Genomic DNA, 19,760 nt, shown 5'->3' on the forward strand with positions numbered 1-19,760 from the left:
TTAGATATTGCCAGGATTGATTGTTTAAGCGATAGTGGTTGGATCTTTTATATATTTATCTCGAAACTTTCAGGCGGTCTTTGCTGATCTATTATCCGCCAGGACGATCGAGACGAAAGTGTCTGCGACGTCGATCACCAATCCCCCATTATCGACTAGCTATTTCTTCTACGGTACTCTATCTCCTGCTAGCCTTTGAACCAACCGATCCGTTATCTGCAAAACCGTGTACCGAAGGTCCCGCACGCGCCCGGTTCGTCGTTGGCACAAGAGAAGACAAGATGTAGCAATAATGGAAAATTTTTGTTGACCGCTGTATCAAATGTTGATGATGGATCTGGTTGGCGGTTACCCCGAATTCCAATTGAAATTAAAACGGAGTCAACAACCAAATTTTCCAAAACCGTCAAGATCTGACCGTGGGAATTCTTTCTAGGCTGACGAGGTGGGAGAATCTGATGCCTCAGATCCGGCGCTTACATCAACCGCTTTGAAACACGTTAAATTCAGTTTAAGACACAGTCCAGTTCTTGAACACCTTCGACAGAGACTCGTAAGTATCGATTTACAGTTTTGCTAAATTCGAAGAAGTCTGTGAGTACGTATCGTTTCGAAAAACGTTCGAATTAATTTTCAAATAATAGAAATATATACTGGTGGAGTTTGCGTATTATTAACTTACAGAATGCATAAAATGTTATTATGCGATACCCTAAAATTGTTCAAATTTGTTACACGACACAGGATTGTTAGGGGTGAAATTTGTGTTGCGTTTTAAAATTAACTCGATTAACGACGAGGTCCGTTCACGGTATTGTTAAATTAGGTTCACTGGATATTTTATTGATGCGTTGAAATTTTATCGTGGATATATAAACTTGCAGCTAGAGTAAAAATCATTTTATGCCTCAGAGTTTGCAAAGCTACGCAGGAGGCTGTATACTCGATATGAATAAACGTTTTTTAAATTAGGCTAAGGTTGCTCCGTTTTGGACTGTCGCCTAAATTGGACTGCCCTGGTAAGTAGGTGAAATTAGTAAAATTATCGAGATTCAATTACGTCAACGAATCTCGAATTTCGAAAAATGTTTGGAATTTCGATTATCTAATTCTTGTAATCTAAAAATCACACTATACGTGTCTTTAAATTACCAATATTGTATCGTCATAAAAAAGGACATTTTTCAACGCAATGAATGTCTTTTATACAAAATAAAAACGGACGAAATGTTGTCTACAGATTTATCATTGGAACCTTTTTTTGTAATTGTATTATAAAGTTATAAGATTAAGGACATCTTAAATAATACTGCAAAATTACAAGAAATCATTGAAATAAGTTTAAATAAATTGTAAAACACAAACGAAATGTTTATAAGTACAATTACTTTGTCCACAATTATTTTTTCATGCAATATACTAGAAAGCTATGGAAGAACATATAATGTCTATCTACATTTTTTACTAGTCATGTATTAATGCTAAAAATTACTACTACCATACAGAGTGTTCGACCACCCCAGGGAAAAATTATAATGGGAGATTTTAGAGGCCAAAATAAGACGAAAATCAAGGATACTAATTTGTTAATTGAGGCTTCTTTCAAAAGTTATAGAAACATTTCCAGCCATACAGTATATTTTCGGTAAAGAATTTTTTTTCTCGAAAGTACGTAGGATTTCGGGGGTATGTCTATTCACCAAAAATGATTGTAATTGGTCCCTCGATCGAAAATAATTTTCTCAGAACGATTTGAAATTTTTTAATTTTGTCGAAAAATTTGTCCACCATCCTGAATTTTTTTCTCGAAAATGCGAAAGATTTCGGAAGTATGCCTATTCACCAAAAATCATTGTAATTGACAACTGCAATAGAAAATAATTTTTGCAGAACGATTTGAAATTTTTTTTTTCACCGAAAAATTTAGGCAGCTACTCCCTGTTGATTTTTAATAATTTTGTTTAATGCCCTATAGACAAATTGTCTAACACTTTTCTGTAAGTACCTATGAGTTCTACTTCAGAAAAAAGTTTCATTAAAATATATTCGCTATTGTAAGAGTTATGGCTGTTTGAAAATTGGATCATTTTTATGGGTTTATTCTCATTTTGCGGAGTCAAGGATAAACTTTTCGAATATTTTTGGAATTTCTACATATTCTTCACTAAAATACGCGTTGCTTGCCTTTTTAAACATTGAAATCCTCCAATCCGTTCAAAAGTTATGATATTTTAAAGATTTTCATGTAATTTCGGGCAAACATTTCTGGCCAGAAATTATATTTTCGGTGAGGAATTTTTTTCTCGAAACTGAGTAGGATTTCGAGGGTATGTATATTGACCAAAAATGATTGCAATTGACCCCTGCAACCAAAAATAATTTTGTTAGAACGATTTTAAATTTTTTAATTTAGCCGAAAAATTTCACATTTACTCGAATTTTTTTCTCGAAAGTGTGTAGGATTTCGGGGGTATGTCTATTCACCAAAAATGATTGTAATTGACCCCCGCAACCGAAAATAATTTTTTCTGTGAATGATTTGAAATTTTTTAATTTAATTTTTTAATAATTTTTTAACGAAGCCTCAATCTACAAATTGATATTCTTGATTTTTGTCTAAACATCCTGTATATTCACAGTATTACACAGTGTCCCAGAGGGGGGTGATTCGACATGAAAAAGCAAATCAAAATTAAGGAATAAAATTTCTTCATTTCCTTCGTTTATGAAAAAAACCGATGTTGAATATTCACTACATGCACTTAAGTATAGCTTAGATGAATACAGACTTCTATTATGCTTCTTGCATTCTTGCATACTCATGTTGACATGACCTTCTGTCTTTAATTTTTATCTATGAGACCATGTTAGCACAAAAGCGCACAAGAAGAATTCAATAGAATAGCGTTTCTAGCTTTCCACTCAGAATAAATTACGCTATCTTTGTTTTTGTTTAGATAAGATAAACTTTTTGAGTCGAAACATTCTTAACATTTTCTAATTTCGCGAATCTGTGCTTTTCCAAATTTAGCTTATCGCTACTCAGCTGTATCTTTCTTCCTTATCTATGGCACTCAGCTGAATAATGTAATGATTTTGTGATTGTAATTATTACATACTTTGCTCGATCGACTGGAATTGTTCGAACTTATCGTAACCTTTCAGATTTCTTCGAGTCCTGCTTTCTAATCTCTGATTAAAGATAACCAACTATTGTCACAGAATATACAACGCTCTATGGTATTGTTCAGGTTAATTACAAAATGGGTCTGATAACTCCCTATTGGGGCCTGGATGGCCTCATAATTTTCACGTCCCTGTTGGTGGCAGCCTACATGTACATGACACGTAAATTCAAATACTGGTCAAAACGAGGCGTTATGGAGGTTCCACCCACACCATTCTTTGGAAACTTCTCGCAATGCTTCACGCAAAGGAAAGCAGCCGCAGAATTCTTAAAGGATATGTACAGTCTGGCCAAGGGATTACCATGCATGGGATTCTACATTTTCGACAAACCAGCCCTTTTGATACGGGATCCCGAGTTTGTAAAGCAAGTCCTCGTAAAGGATTTCGAAGTATTTTACGACAGATACGCGACGTCAGACGTGAGCGACAGTATTGGATACGCGAACGTTTTCCAACTAAAAAATCCTATTTGGAAGACCATCCGAGCGAGGCTGACCCCCATCTTCACCACTGGCAAATTGAAGAGGATGTTCGAGCAGATGGCTTTCGTCGCCGACGACCTCAACAACCATCTCGAATCTTTAAATTTGAGTAAGTTTTCGCTTTTACAAAAAACTGAGCTTGACTGGCGGGAAAAGAAAATCGAAATATAAATTCCTCCCATTTTCGAGTAATTGAACCTATATATAAAAGGTGTCCTCGAGAAAGGTGAGTTTCTTGACGGGATAGTTTAATCTGAAAGCAGAAAAATTAGGGTACTGTGAAATATTTCATTCTATGGGTCGTTTATCTTTTTACTCGTTATTCAAAACTTTCATCGAGATAAAAATAGTCGTCTTTTTTATTTGTGATACATGGCGTTTGTTGAGTACGATGAGTATTCGTTGATATAAACCATATGGAGTTGATGTAACTTATGTAAAGAACTTAACATTTTATGAAACTGATGAAACATTCTATGTATTAGAATGAGTGAGATGATTGAGTTTTTTTTTTATTTTTTGCTTATAGTCATAATTAGAAGCAAAAATATAATACTGTTGTACGAATGTCGGTTCTAATCGTTTTTTTCGAGTTATAAGAGTATTGAACGCAGCATTGAATTCAAATTTTCCATTGCTGAATATGAGAGGTCGATCGCGTTAATCTTATCAGTTTTTCGATGTTTACTCTTTTGAAACGACTCAATGTAATTTAAGGTTAATATCATTGGTTCAAGTTGGCCTTCAGTTATCGTGTAAACCAGCTATCAAAATTCTGGGAATGTAGAAGAATTGCTTGAGTTGGAAAATATGAGCACCAAATTATTCTGCATTTTAAAATTCTATTTTCACTATCGTTAAAGATTTAAAATGACTAGTCAATGATATGGATTCGGTATTGAGTATTTATTGAGTTGTTAACTAAAATTCAGCACTATTTTAAATATCTGATTATTCATAAAATAAGAAATGAAATATAGGAAGATTTTATTCAATGCACTCTTTATGAGATTGAATCAATTTTTCCCAAGCATATAAAAAATAAAAAATAAAAATTGAATAGTTACTAGAATGGCAAAGTTATACCATAGTGTTGAAAGCCTATTCTCTATCAGAGTATTTAATTCAATAACTGTATGATTAAAAATTATAACACTTATTCCAGAAACTCCGAAGGCGATTGATATAAAGGAACTCTGCGCGAGTTTCACCACGGACGTAATTGGCAGCACTGCTTATGGCGTGAGGGTGAATTCCCTTCAAGATCCGAAAGCACCGTTTCGAGCTGCAGGCAGGCAAATCCATGCACTGACTTTCTATCGCGGAATGGAATTTCTCATCATATACTTTATGCCACACTGGTCAAAATACGTCAAAACGAAATTCTTCGGGAAAGAGTTCAGTGATTTTCTACGATCCGTTTTCTGGGACGTGGTGAACCAACGAATTCAGTCGGGAGTGAAGAGGGACGATCTCATCGATCTTCTGATCGATATGAAAAACAGGCACGAGAAAGAAGGCGATCTCGGTGGATTGAGTGAGTCTATACGCATTTCTTTTATAAACATAATTCAGAATTAATTTTGCAGTAAGGTTAAACTTAATTTTTTGTGTTACTTTTACGATGTATGTGCAGAGCTGGAAAGACGATTAGCTCCACCCTCTTCCCACTCTAGAGGCGTGACTAATCCACTACGACCAATCATATTCCACTTGTCATCTTTCCAGCTTTGCACAGTAGCAACGCTAATGCGCTACAACATTTTTAAACTGTTTTGAGACTGTTAGAAACATGGTTAGAAACGCAGCCAATGCTACTAATAATTTCAATCTTTATGATTCTATTAATTTCTCGAAATTAATGTTTTGATAATTCGCGATTCAGATTTCAGTGGCGACGATTTGGTGGCACAGGCAGCTATTTTCTTCTCAGCCGGGTTTGAGACTTCATCCACTACCATATCTTTTACGCTTTATGAGCTTGCTGTGCAGAGAGACGTTCAAACGACTCTGAGAAAAGAGATTCAAGAGGCGCTGGCAAAAACTGATGGCAAGATTTCGTATGAAATGGTACAAAACACAGCTATTTAATGCAATCACTTTATGATTTACCACCGTCTATAAAAATTGATAGTGCTTACATTTTTCTAAACGAATGGCTCTTGATTAAAATTTTAAACTAGTGACGATTTAACTACTCAAAGCTCCTTTCATCTTGCACACGATAATGAACATTTCTGCATTTTCTTATTAATAATGTGGCAGAGAATATAAAAATTACAAGTTTAAAAAATTGTTACCTAAATAACTTTTAAGCAACCTGAATGAACTGAAACCCCTCAATTGTATTTTGCAGATGATTCCTGTCATGATTTTAACTATTTCTCTGCTGGCCTAATCGATGACTCATTCTTGCAGATCACGACCCTGCCGTATCTAGACATGGTGGTGTCCGAGACTCTTCGTAAATATCCACCCCTAGCGTTTTTGGACCGCATTTGCAACCAGAACTACAAAGTGCCTAATTCCGATCTGGTGATCGAGAAAGGTACACCGATCTTCATACCTATGCTAGGCCTGCATTACGATCCGGAATTCTACCCCGATCCAGACAAATACGATCCGCTGAGATTCACCGACGAGAACAAGAAGAATAGACCCAACTTCAGTTATTTGCCATTTGGTGACGGACCCCGCGGTTGCATCGGTTAGTAAACTTCAAAAATTACGTGTTAGTCGTGAAATCTTCCATTTCGTTCCATCGTCACGTTTTTCAATTACCACGACTTCCTTATATTTAAAAAATAATAATGAAATGGAAGAAATACTATTTAAATGACACATTTTAACTCGACTTTACAAGTGACACGATATTAACATATTATAGTATAAAATACATAAAAATAAAAATAAGTAGCATTCGATTGTGCTGATGTCACGGCTTAAAGTGGTTTGAACCAATTTCAACCGATAAAGAACGTATTTGGTACTAAATAAATAAGAGGAGCCAGTAGTTGCGAGATTATCAGCTTTTCTTAATCACGTGAACGTAATCGGAAATAAAACACGAACAAGAGACGACAAACCGAACAATTTGTAAATGTTTGGTCATTCTGTATCAGCGAATCGCGTTTATCTTAAGTGTGAAAGAACATTGTAAAAGAAATGTGGGCAGTCACGATGTTATTCGTTTTCTTCAAACATCTGCTAGCAAAGAACGAATCGAATGATATGCAATTTTCATTTAAATAACTGAAGGTGACAAAATATATTTAAAATATTTAAAACAAATGATTAGAGAATCGGTGGAAACTCTTATCGTTAATTATAGAATTTAACATTGTTACCACGCGTTCCTAAATTTCTAAAAAGGCACAACGTGTGCCCCAAACATTTCATACGCGTCAGACCGCGATAGTTTATTCTTTTAACATCAAACTATGTTTCAGGTCTTCGACTTGGACTAATGCAATCGAAACTCGGGATTTTCCAAGTTATCAGGAGATTCGAGGTGACACCCTGCGAGAAAACAAAAATTCCAATGCCAATGGATCCCAGAGGACTCACCACCACAGCCTTGGGAGGAATGTACTTGAACATCCAGAAGATCTCTGAAGTATAAGCCTAGCCAAGATTGTCCGTTTGATAACCATTCGAACATCGAAACATTTTGGATTCCGAGCCAACAAAGTCGAAAGTTTCGGTTCCCTTCTTTGAGTGGTATTTCACGAAACGTTCGAACACATTTTGTTTGTTTTAATGGTACCGTTTGCATTTACTCGATTATATTAATCAACACTGGGAGATTCTGTGATTTAATATGGAAACTATTTTTTAAATAAAACTTTTGTGAATTTTTTGGGGGCAACGAAACGAATTTTGTGATTTGTTACACACGCTTAAACAATTGTGCCTTTCCGTCGCGAAACAATTTATGACGATTACGTGGAAAAGTTTCATCATTGGATAGTAATGGTTTCAGTGTGCACAAGACTTTCGGAAATGTTTGATGCAGTATGTACGCGCAAGTTGCGAATAGTTCATTATGGATGCTGCACGACAGCATGATGTGCACGTTTTCATGTTGCTACTTAGTAACGAGTCACGAGTTATATAATTACGATGAAGTTCGTGGTCGTTAATTACGAAACGTATCGAGAACGTGAATCTTTAATCACGTATGAAATTGACCTTTTCTATATATTTTTCATTTTCTGGCGTGTCACGCTACGTAGTTAAGTAATTTATAATTCAAGTTTCGCGCGTTTGGGTCTGCCTCGATGACGTTTCTCACACCTATCTGCACATAATTAAATTTTCCAAACTTATAAAGTGTATTGTTTTGGTACCTTGATATCGATTTTCTTTTTCTGAGTTTATTATTTCTATTGACTGTTAACAGTTACGTATTTAATCTAGTAAAGTGCTTCTACGATGTATCAAAAGAATGTGAATTTTTCTTTCATCGTAGAAAATTTGGAAATTCTCGAATCTGTTCAATAAAATCTCTGAGACGTTCGTCCGTTTGGCCTTCCAAAGGCTTTTCTCGTACTTCCTGATAAGCTAAGCTGTTTTTGCCAAGAAAACTGTGAACCTAACAAATTTAGGAAAATGTCAAATAAGTGCAAAATATTTTTGCAGCCACCACAATAGGCCATTAGTCACGTTAGTCGCGTTAAAGTGACTGTTCTCTAATGAGATCAAAGATTAATTCTAAAAGTAAGACGTTGAAGTAAATAAATCTGTATTGGACTCGTAAATTTTAACGAAGTTAAAAATATAAGTACGTTAAAATGAATCTGAATTAGCACGATATTTCTGACGAAGTGTTTCCTTATCATACTTCACTGGCGTGAAATGATTACATGGACACGTTAAGGGGGGCGCATGAGTAAAGTCTACAGAATCCGTATATAGACACGTAGAATAGTTTTAGGCCAGTCACTCCTCATTTTGAAACATGCAAAGTATTAAGGAGTAGACACTCCTCGAAGAAACGAGAATTTCGTACAATTTGTGGTCTAAATTCGAGTGACGTTTCTTATTGTGACAGGGCTTGAACGATCCTGTGTTTGGTGGCGCAAAAACAAAAGTATCACTGTTTGTGGTGGAATCTCGTGTGTGAAAGTGCAACAGTTTTGTTACTCGCAAGAAAAACCTGGAATAATAAAATTTCGTAAGTAGAAAGGAAACCAAAACACTTTTGTGCCATACATTAACAATTCATAGTTTATGAGATACTATTTTTCGAGAGGTAAAAACATCACTGTTTTAATTAAATGAACTAGTGACTCTACAGTCAATGTTTGGTAGATTTTTATTATTCACTATTCATAGTGCGTTTAATTTCCAAGATGGGGGTATAAACCGTTAACGATCTCGTGCACGGTGGGCGGAAGTTTGTCAGCAATGCGGAATTCTCAGCTGTTCCGTGTGTACCGCGGTCCTCGAGCATTTCCGGGTTTATGGCCGGCTCTGTATCACCGTGGATTCGCCATATGTGGCAAAATAAGCAAAACCTTTCTAAAAGTTATTCCAATGTAAATACCTGCCATGCCATAAACCATACTCCAGGAAGCATTGCTACCCTCTCGTTATGGCTCAGAAAATTTAAACTCTTTCGACTCGAAAATTCATAATCATTTCTAATTTCGCGAATAACCGTATTATCTATCCTATTAACACGCTTTCTCCAAAATTATCGCTTGAACTTATATATCTTCGTATCTTCTTAATTAAACCTAATAAAATCGTTTCATTTTAATATGGAACACCAACATCGTTTCATCATAATCAAATTTAATGATCATATCTTTCGTTCGATCATCTGGAATCGTACTTTCCCCTGTCCAAATATCAACTAATAATTTTTTTATTTTAAACTACATTGTTGTTTAGGTTAATTCAAAATGAGCGTCCTAACACCCTACTGGGGCCTGGATATTGCCCTATACTATTCGATTTTAAATCTTTATCTTCTCTTCTTCGTTCCACTGTTGATTTCTCTTGAAAATCGATTCAAATTAATTCAGATAAAATCGTACTTCTTCATCCTTTCTCTTTGAACTTCTAATTTTCAATCATTCGGTGGTCCATCGTTTCTATTCATTCAGAATGTACAACGAACGTGTTTATTTTGCAGTTTGATTCAACATGGCCTTGATAACTCCCCACTGGAGCCTGGACGGCATCCTGATCTTCGTGTCCCTAATAATGCTTGCATATTTGTATATGACACGCAACTTCAAATACTGGGCGAAACTGGGCATCATGGAAGTCCCACCAACACCGTTTCTAGGAAACTTCACGGAATGCATCATGCTGAAAAAGGCGGGCTTCGAGTTCGTGAAGGATCTCTACGAAATATCCAAAGGACTGCCCTACATGGGATTTTACATTTTCGACAAACCGTTCTTCCTCGCGCGGGATCCCACGCTCGTTAAGCATATCCTCGTGAAGGATTTCGAAGTGTTTTCCGACAGACACGTTTCATCCAACGTGACGGATCGTCTTGGATACGCGAACGTGTTCCAGATGAAGAATCCTGGATGGAAGATCCTTCGTTCGAAGCTGACGCCAATCTTTACTACCGGAAAACTGAAGAAGATGTTCGATTTGATGCTTCTGGTCGCTGATGATCTCTCCGAATACCTGGAGTCTTTGAATTTGAGTAAGTTTGCAAACAACGGATATTTATGCATTCATGGGGAAATTTTAATTCTGAGAAAACTATAGAACGCAGTTAATATGCAAAAATATGATTAATCGAATCAATGAAATGGAAGCTTTGTAGAGGGTTGAAACCTTGAATATAATAATTTATATCTTGCTTTAAGTATTTTTATTAATCAAATTAATGAAATGGGAGCTTTGTGTCTCAACCCCTAAATGTAATTAGATAAAATACGAATTCTATTAATTCTATTAATAAAAATATTAATTTGCACAAAGATCCACAATCTACTCATAAGTCTGACTCGTTTAATTGAATAATACTTATTTTAGAAACTGTAAAAGAGATTGAAATAAAGGAAATCTGCGCCAGATTTACCACCGACATGATTGGCAGCACTGCGTTCGGTCTGAAGGCGAATGCACTGCAAGATCCGAAATCTCCGTTCCGGGAAGCCGGGAAACGAATCATTTCCGTCAATTTTCCCCGGAACCTCGAGTTTCTTACAATATTTTTCATGCCTCACCTGACCAAATACACAGGCGCGAAGTTCTTCGGGGACGAGTCCAGTAGATTTCTGCGTAGCGTCTTCTGGGAAGTGATCAATAAACGAATGGAGACGAAAGAAAAGAGGAACGATCTCATCGATCTTCTCATCGAGTTGAAGCAGAAGCACGAGCACGAAGGCGATCTGGGAGGATTCTGTGAGTAGACGAACGAACGTTTTAATAATTTAATAAGGAAATTTTGGTATTTCATGTCACCTTTCTGCTCATCTTGTTTGAATGAAATATATAAATAATATACATCCTTCGTTCGATTATTAAAAATTAAATTAGTGTAAATTCAATGTGTACAAAGTTAAATAAAATTCTAAGGATCAACGTTGCGAGTTCCTCGAAAATTAAAGTTTTTATCGAGAATTTGTTAAAATTTGATTCTCGTCGTGCTTCTGCCAGTCACTTGGAAATTAATATTTCGATAATTCACATTTCAGGTTTCAGTGGCGACGATCTGGTGGCACAGGCGGCCATTTTCTTCACCGCTGGTTTCGAAACCTCTTCGAGCGTCATGTCTTTCACGTTTTACGAGATCGCGTTGCAATTAGACATTCAGAGAACGCTCAGGAAAGAGATTCACGAGGCTCTCGAAAAATCTGACGGCAAAATTACTTATGAAATGGTATGAACAACAGTATATAATAATAATAATGACAGTGAGTAAAATGTAATGCAAAATTTTTTGAACTATCAATGTTGTAAACGAAGTCTTCATACTGATTTGGAACACGTTATACTCGATCTGTAAAAGTTTCTTCGTACAAGCATTACTAGATTACAGTACATTTTTAATAAGTGAATACAGAGACAGATTACCATACCTTTCTTGCAGATCATGACGCTACCATACCTTGATATGGTCGTCGCTGAGACTCTCCGCAAGTACCCATCGCTAGGATTTCTGGATCGTATCTGCAACACCGATTACAAAGTACCTAATTCTGACCTGGTGCTGAAGAAGAACACCCCAGTGTACATTTCCAATATGGGATTGCATTACGACCCACAGTATTTCCCCGATCCAGAGAAATACGACCCGCTTAGATTCACCGAAGAGAATAAACAGAAGAGGCCTAACTGCGTCTATTTGCCCTTTGGCGAGGGACCACACAATTGCATCGGTCAGTAAACCCCCAAACTCCTAATTATTAATTTCTCTTTCGTCTCGTTCCGTTACCACGCCCTCCAATTACTATTACGTTATTCTTTCGAGGTTTCAATCACGTTCTACAACGTTGAACGATAGGAGCAGGTATGGGAAGCAATTAAATCGAAGGGTAGAAATTCTTGCTAGTAACTATGCTTCTACGCGTCGCAAATATTGCATCATCATCGAACAATATAATGTACTGTTCTCAATGTGGCTCTTCTCGACTGAAGGCTATTTTTATTTTATCATGCTCGCGTTATACATTTCAGCTTATCGATTGATCAGCTGAATCAGATATTGTTTTCCTATATCAATTTTTTATGTGTGCCTTATATGTTGAAATGTTGATAAAACTGAACGATACTGTCCTCAAATAGTAGCAAGCAAAGTAACTCAGTTGTTAAACAATGCTGTGTTATTAATTATTAATTCAAGTGCATAACGTTCCTTTGAGTCGTGATACTTTTTGCATTGAGTAATCATAGAGTATACGGTTTGCATTATCTCTATTCTTGTCTATTGTCAGATGAAGAGCAAAGTCGCATGATTAGTTCTAATTCATCGAAGATAAATAGAAGATTGAACTTTACGATGTATCGAGAAAAATGTAATTAATTTGTGGTCGCGATATTGCTTTCGTTGTAGCACCGATAACGCTTATTACGTGTAATTTTTGTCAGTTATTTTTAAGGCACACGACTATCGTTTATAAGAAGTATTAATCTACCATTTCATTTTTTGGCTGAACGTCGGTACTATTTCCTTTGCAGATAGAAATTTCTACCCTCGATTGCAAAATTAAATATTATAAACACAGAAATCTAATTATCTTGCAGTATATCAAAAAATACTAGGAGCAGATCTCTTTTAGTACCTAGAAAAAGCACGTTTAAACAGATAAGTGCCCCAACGTGATTGTTAATTATATGACAGGTCTTCGACTTGGACTCATGCAATCGAAACTTGGAATCGTGCAAATTATCAAGGATTACGAGGTGTCACCCTGCGAGAAAACAGTGATCCCGCTCGTGCTGGATCCCAGAGGACTCACCACGATAGCCAAGGGAGGGATATACCTGAACATCCGGAAGATCACCCCCGCAACTAGTTAATTCGGGATTCGTATTTGTAGATTTGTTAAATGATTATCGTTTAAGACACCATCTGTTATTCCAAAATACAGAGCATACGATCATTAGTATTCTACAGAGAGAAAAAGAACTTTTCACCCCCATAAGATACAATTACTCGACTCTGACCATACTCTATTTAATAATAGTGCAATTCAGGACAGGTTCTTCTTTTCTTCCTACGATACCAATATGGAATAAACGAGGTTCCCCCTTTTCTCGATATATGAAAGGACACGTGCATGTAGGGAACACCTAACACGTCTTCAATTTACTCGGTGACGTACACATATTTATTTCATTCACTTATTCTCATTTACAAAAGAGACTAACAGGCCGATGCTCGACCGGCCGTTTACTTACAATCGAATGTCTGTAATATATTAGTACGACACCTTGGAATCAAATGGAATGACGGATACCGCGATTTAACGGTATCCTGGCATCTCGTTCGCGCGCGTCGCCCGATGACAGCGCTCAACGTTGACAGCTGATTCTACGATCTACGATTTTCTCACCTTAGATCACACGCGGACCCTGTGCTCGACGAATGCTCGCCCTCGAAATCGAGTGGAAAACTTTGGAGAACGCTTGTTAGTGTCTGTTAGTGTCACTAGATCCACGATTAAATTTATTGGAGATTCTGTACTCACATAAGCATTAAACTTTGTCTTTAGATGCAATTAGATTTAAAATCGAACAAATTTCGAAATTAATATTAAAACGATGTGTTTTAATATGTCTCTGTTGGGCTCATCGAGGGAAAAATTCCGTCAATTAGCGAGGAAATACTGTACTCAGTTCTGGAAACAGTACAATATTATTGGAGATCTGTTTATGAAATACATTTGTCATAGAATTTTTTGAGAATAAAACCCCGCATTTATCTCAGCTTTTATCTATTCAGAATTATTTTGTAAATGAATTTACTATTCCTTCAAAAGTATCAAAGGATCCGTTCTCCGAATAGTTTCGTCAATTAGCGAGGGAATACTGTACTCAGTTCTGGAAACAGTACAATATTATTGAAGATCTGCTTATGAAACACATTTGTCATAGACTTTTTTGAAAATAAAACCTCGTATTTATCCCAGTTTTTTGATAGCAAATTATCTATTCAGAATTATTTTGTAAGTGAATTTACTATTCTCCAAAAGTATCGAAGGATCGTTTTTTCTCGAGAATCGCTAACGATTGCAAAACGAGCGTCGTTCGTCGAGCACAGAATCGATTACAGAGTCCGTGAACGATGACTATTCGTTTCAAACGCAACAAGTCGAGCGTTTGATGTTCCTCGACCCCGTGTATATATATATTTTTCCTCAATCGACGGTGATCGATCTCTCGTTGCGAACGGATTAATCGCGACGAACGAACCGGCAACCGATCGCCGTCACCGAGCAGCAAACGAATCGACGCGCTGGATCCCTTTCACGGCACTCTTACACACATAATAACTATACAATTCATCGTTTATAATATCGTGATAGTAACTCGCCCGCGAGCTTAGCAGTTATTTTCGCGTCCATCGTTCCATAATTCTTCTCGCCAGGTAAATATACATTATACATATATCTAGTCGTTTTGTTCGTGCGCTTCGTACATTTCGACCTGTCCCTTCGTTACGGTAATTGCAGGTTGTTTTACCCCCGTTCCTTGTCCCCGTTAATCTTTATCGTGCGTTCGCAATGTGCGTGTCAACGAGACATCGTCCAGTTTGTCGCGAGCCTCTTCGTTTTTCTACGGTCACGCGAAATCTATCTCAAAAAATCAACGAAACGACGGCTGTGGAGAACAAAAATTGCAATCTTGGTGGCTCAAAAATTACAAATTTTCAAATTCATAAGACTTAAACATATTTCGTTTTCCTATGGTCACGCGAAATCTACCTCGAAAAGCCAACGAAACGACGGCTGTGGAGAACAAAAATTGTAATTTCGGTGGCTCAAAAATTACAAATTTTCAAATTCAGAAGACTTGTACATTTTTCCAGGTGATTTTTAACCCCTCTCACATGTTCTTCATATCAAATTTCAAAATTATGAGGCTACTTGCTCGTCATCGAGTCTTATAAATTGACATCAACACGTTTTTACATTCACGAGGTATTTGTAAAACAAATCTATTCTTTTTCGTGACCATTTCTTGCACGTACAAATTTAAACGAAATTAAATAGTATATGTTTGAAAAATTATTTGCAATTAAATCGTACGTCAAGGGGTTACTCATGATCGAAGATGAACAATTCGAATTCCAATGTGACGTAATAGCAATACGAAGGTATTTTAAATAATATGTCGTGTCTAAAAGATTCGTTGACCAATATTTAAGTGTGTTTAACTTCCTTTTCCACGCAGTTGCTAGCATCGATATTGCCAATTTTCAACCCTTAAACTCAGACGGGCGGTGAATTTCATGTTTAAAATTACCAACAACATTGCAACTTTCGATCCTTCGCTTTCTGTATGCATCTACTCGGTGCTTCGATGAATTTGCAATTACTCTCTTCTCGTTAACTTTGTTGATCTTTCCTCTGTTATGCAATTGCTGCAACCAGGAGCACTTTAATTGTTTCGCTAACGAGTCTCTGGATCGTGATTTTGAAACTAAGAATTCCATTCTAAATATGGAGACTTTGACATTTAATTAGTATTTCCGATCGTCGAAGACTAAATATAGGTTCTCGATATCGTATCTTATCGTTAAATAGCACTTGTTTGTTCCAAATGCAATCCTCCATCGCCCTCTAGGCGACGATACCGCCCCGAAATTACGATATAGCCACAGCCAACGTATTAATTATAAAATAATGTTTTCGCTTGGGTCTAATAGGATGTATCGGATCCCGCAGGGCTATCACTACGAAGCTTATTACAACTCTCCGCAGTAAAATATCGCAGCGTTCGCTTGTGCAGTTGGTATCACGATTGTGCATCCTCGAAATAAATTTCTCTAATTTGTCATTTTGTATTTGAATTATTATTCTTCGTTCAACGTCGAGCAACAAAAATTCACGACACGTAACAGATATCTTTCGTGTTCCTTTTTTGAAATACCAAATGTTCTACGTTGCACTGTTCTTTTTCCAAGACACTCGAGATAAGCTCGACGTCAGAGACGAACAAAAGGCGGACTTCCCCGCTGAACAATTGCACGATCGTGCGCTTGGTTGAAATTTCCTGGCACGCAAACTATTCACGGGTGAAACGTTTTCGCCCATACATTTTGGTAATTGGTATCGCCGCGCTCTTTTATTAACGCTTTCGCCGCTGTAACCGATTCTCTCGGCTTCCTGTTCGTCAAACGTACGCCGCGAACACGCTGCGGATCATAAATACGAGAACGACAGGTAAATTCAATTTCCGACAACGAGTTTTTTTTACCGCCAAGGTAAACGTGCGCTCGAACTTTGCAATCGGAATCACGTCGCAACGAAACCGAATTAAGTTCATTATTTCAACTGAAATCTGAATTCTGTTCAAGATCTCTGCAACTCTTTGGATCTTGTAATATAAAAAAAAAAATATAAAATAACCAAAGAGATCCATTCTATACGTATTCGAGTGATAGATGTGTTTCGAAGAGGATTTTGAAAAATAAATTCGAAACGGTCGTTCCCATGGAAAACTCAGGATGCTTCGATATAATTAATTAAAGAAAGTCTTCGAGGCAGTTAATTATCCGTCTTGCGAATATTCATGCCACGTTGCCACATAATCGATGCAATTTTGTCGTCTCGTGATCGATCGATGCTCCGTAAAATCGACGTGACCCTGTTGCAAGAACGTCTTCGAGTCTCTCCGCTCGTAAATTGCTTTTTCACGGTAGTGGTGCAACCGGTCATTGTTTTATATAATACGAAGTCCCGACCAGTAGCTAATCGACCATTTTAAAAGTACTTAATCTCCAAGACTGGACCAGAATTCGCACGATAAAGGTTAAGGGGACAAGGAAGGTTTCACGTTCGACGATCGATTCCTTACTCGCTAATTAGCTTCGATTCGCGGCGCGGGAGGTTGAACGGACGACGGAAACCAAGGAACACGGAGGTTTCTCGTGGAATTTCAGGATCGCGGCCTGCGTTTCGCGATCGTCTCGATCGTCCTCCCCGCCGCCACGTAGGAGAAAACGTGGGATCGATTACGATTCCTTTCGTAATTGACGAGAACGATTGGGACACGAGGACTACCTCGGCGCGGATAAACGATCAATTGACGGAGTAGAAACGCGACGTCGTACCTCCCACGACACCGTTTTTGGACCGTCGAGTCTCCCGTTTATTCTCCTCTTCCCGGTCCTCGTCGACGTCCTGATTTCCTCCCCCCGGAAACCGAGGTCCCCGATTATTACTTTTTTTTTTTTTCATCTCTTTTCGCGATCGACCGACGCCACATCGCTCGAAATAATAACATACCGGTGATCGGAAAGTTCGATTGTCGGCACAGATGGTCCGATATAGATTAGGAAAGAATCGCCTCGCGGCTCGATATCGTCCGACGGATAATCGATTTTACTGTCTAGGAAGAGACAAATAAATATTGACAAAGGTCAGGCACAGACAGTGAGTGATAGAACGAAAAAAGCATTTGACTCCCTCTCCCCCGGCTGGTGGCTCTGTTCGACGTAGCGAAACGTTTTCACCAAATACTTTTTTCTCTCGTACCACTGGAAGTTTAATAATTTATATTATAGCGTGTATACAACGTTATTATGGTTCGACGTAGCTCGCTCGCTCGAAGACACCGTTTGCGTCTCTCACATTCGTCGATCCCCTTTCCTCGATCCACTGTTACGGTTCAAGATTTCGACGTGGTTCCACAAGGGTGGAAAGATTCGCGTGAGATTTCGTGTCCGGCGTGGGAGGGGCTGGAGTGAAAATATTCGCGCAAATCCTGAGCCCCACGGAAAGAGATTCCCCGTCGATTCGACGATAACGTTTCGATCATAACTATAACCTTGTCAATTTTCAGTTGAAACAAAAATAGAAAACTGTTGCTTGAAATATTTATTTTCCTATTTGAAATTTGATTCGGGGCACTTTTAGTCAGAATATGGTAGCAAAGTTTGCATGGAAACCTGTTGGATAGCCTGCACATTTTTGTCACATTGTAAAATATTTTTTTCGTTAATATAGAATTCTTATTTTCACTGATATTTCATGAATATCGTGTATAATATTTTTTTAATGAAACAAGATAACCTGTTGCTTAAAATAGCAATGTGTGAATAAAATATGTAAATTATAAATTCTGGATGAATCTTGCTTGCAAAACGGGAGTGTATTGCACGAATTTATAATTGCATAATTCAAGGTCTAAATATAATAGAGAAGATCCTAACAACACCAGAAAAAATACGATTTTTAAATTAGTGTCTAATTTCAAGAAGGTATCAAACACAATTACTTGAAAATATATGGAACAATTCTGAATATAAAACCATGTATTTATATTTGGTATATTTTAACAATAAGGTGAAACACCTCTTTTGATACTCTATACAAACTTTGTCATCACATTCTATAGTCAAAAGATAAAAGGAATAATCGCGAAGCAAATGCTGTATTTAATTCTAAATTTCAAAATGTTGCCCTCTTCTAGGGAAACACTGAATTTTAATATCGAATTTATTATACGTCAAACACATAAACTTTTTAAGTTAAAACCTGTGATCTTTTTCAACGAATTTAAGGGACTAAGAGACTAGTGTTCCTCATCTTATTCTTATTCCGTACGATTCCTCGTTCTCCTTATTTTCAAGCTTACTTTGCCAGTTTTATACGATTTTTCCAAATTACAATATAAAATACGATTTATGCCGTGTTGGCAAAGTATATTAAAAGTTTTCCGAAACGATTCGATCGAATCTCTTTACGCGGCTCCGAAGGGAAAAATCGAACAAGCATTGCGCAGAATGCAGGGTTCATATTCCCGCTCTACGATCGCCGTAGAAAACGAAGAATGCCCAAAACGAGTTTTGGGTGCTGAAGACAATAACGTAAGACTAGAGTTCAACAATACATGCGGTTTTTAATCGCCGTACAGACACACTGGTGGAGTATAAAAATATAAACATCTAAAAATGAAAAAAGCGAGACGCCGTTAGAGAACTAATTGTGTCGAGGCTGAGAAACACGTGTGTGATGCGCTGTGGACGAACTGATCACGGGGGTTGTTTTTTTTTTTTTTTTTTTCTTCTTTTTAACATTACTCTCCACGACGGAGGCTACCGGTTTAGGCTGCGTTACGTTTATAGCTTTCTCCCGTTCACCGTTCATCTACGTTTCGAAACGATTCGAGAGTCGGACATTTGTCGATCTGTGATAAATTTATGCGGCGAGCGGGAAACGAACGGAACGAAAAGTACCATTGTCATCGATCGACAAATGTTTACGCGTGCAAGTCGAGAACGAGTCATCGTCGCTCGTCGTTAAATTTTCATCTTCGTTCGTCGCGTAACACGGAAATTATTTATCAGTTCGTAGCTTTCGATCGGAGTAAGACACCTTCTCACGAGTGAACAGCGTTTGATCGACGTTCGTTTAAATTTCTGGCAGATCAACAGGAAAGTTCTCC

General features: G+C 37.4%; 2 protein-coding genes across 2 annotated transcripts; both read left to right on the top strand.

Annotated features, from left to right (window-relative positions):
* Positions 1-522: 522 nt before the first annotated feature.
* LOC122395912 (cytochrome P450 6k1-like) lies at positions 523-7,293 on the top strand. The gene is made up of 6 exons (XM_043393827.1): positions 523-553; positions 3,252-3,780; positions 4,837-5,208; positions 5,557-5,741; positions 6,090-6,378; positions 7,121-7,293. The coding sequence occupies exons 2-6, from the start codon at positions 3,264-3,266 to the stop codon at positions 7,291-7,293; spliced, it is 1,536 nt and encodes a 511-aa protein (XP_043249762.1). The 5' UTR covers positions 523-553; positions 3,252-3,263.
* A 1,307-nt stretch (positions 7,294-8,600) lies between these two features.
* LOC122395865 (cytochrome P450 6k1-like) lies at positions 8,601-18,499 on the top strand. Its single transcript, XM_043393774.1, has 6 exons — positions 8,601-8,847; positions 9,814-10,341; positions 10,677-11,048; positions 11,342-11,526; positions 11,737-12,025; positions 12,988-18,499. Exons 2-6 carry the CDS (start codon positions 9,825-9,827, stop codon positions 13,164-13,166), a joined length of 1,542 nt encoding a protein of 513 aa, XP_043249709.1. The 5' UTR covers positions 8,601-8,847; positions 9,814-9,824; the 3' UTR covers positions 13,167-18,499.
* The last annotated feature ends 1,261 nt before the right edge of the window (positions 18,500-19,760 follow it).

The sequence above is a fragment of the Colletes gigas genome, unplaced genomic scaffold (assembly GCF_013123115.1).
Source record: "Colletes gigas isolate AHSC1104 unplaced genomic scaffold, ASM1312311v1 Colletes_gigas_Sc00006, whole genome shotgun sequence".
NCBI classification, from domain to species: Eukaryota; Metazoa; Arthropoda; class Insecta; order Hymenoptera; family Colletidae; genus Colletes; species Colletes gigas.

Excerpts from the sequence above, each read along its gene's own strand:
- LOC122395912 (XM_043393827.1), top strand. The coding sequence starts at position 3,264 with ATGGGTCTGATAACTCCCTATTGGGGCCTGGATGGCCTCATAATTTTC. Across the intron at positions 5,209-5,556 it reads AGGCGATCTCGGTGGATTGA|ATTTCAGTGGCGACGATTTG; the intron begins GTGAGTCTATAC and ends TTCGCGATTCAG. Across the intron at positions 5,742-6,089 it reads GCAAGATTTCGTATGAAATG|ATCACGACCCTGCCGTATCT; the intron begins GTACAAAACACA and ends TCATTCTTGCAG.
- LOC122395865 (XM_043393774.1), top strand. The coding sequence starts at position 9,825 with ATGGCCTTGATAACTCCCCACTGGAGCCTGGACGGCATCCTGATCTTC. Across the intron at positions 10,342-10,676 it reads CCTGGAGTCTTTGAATTTGA|AAACTGTAAAAGAGATTGAA; the intron begins GTAAGTTTGCAA and ends TACTTATTTTAG. Across the intron at positions 12,026-12,987 it reads GGGACCACACAATTGCATCG|GTCTTCGACTTGGACTCATG; the intron begins GTCAGTAAACCC and ends ATTATATGACAG.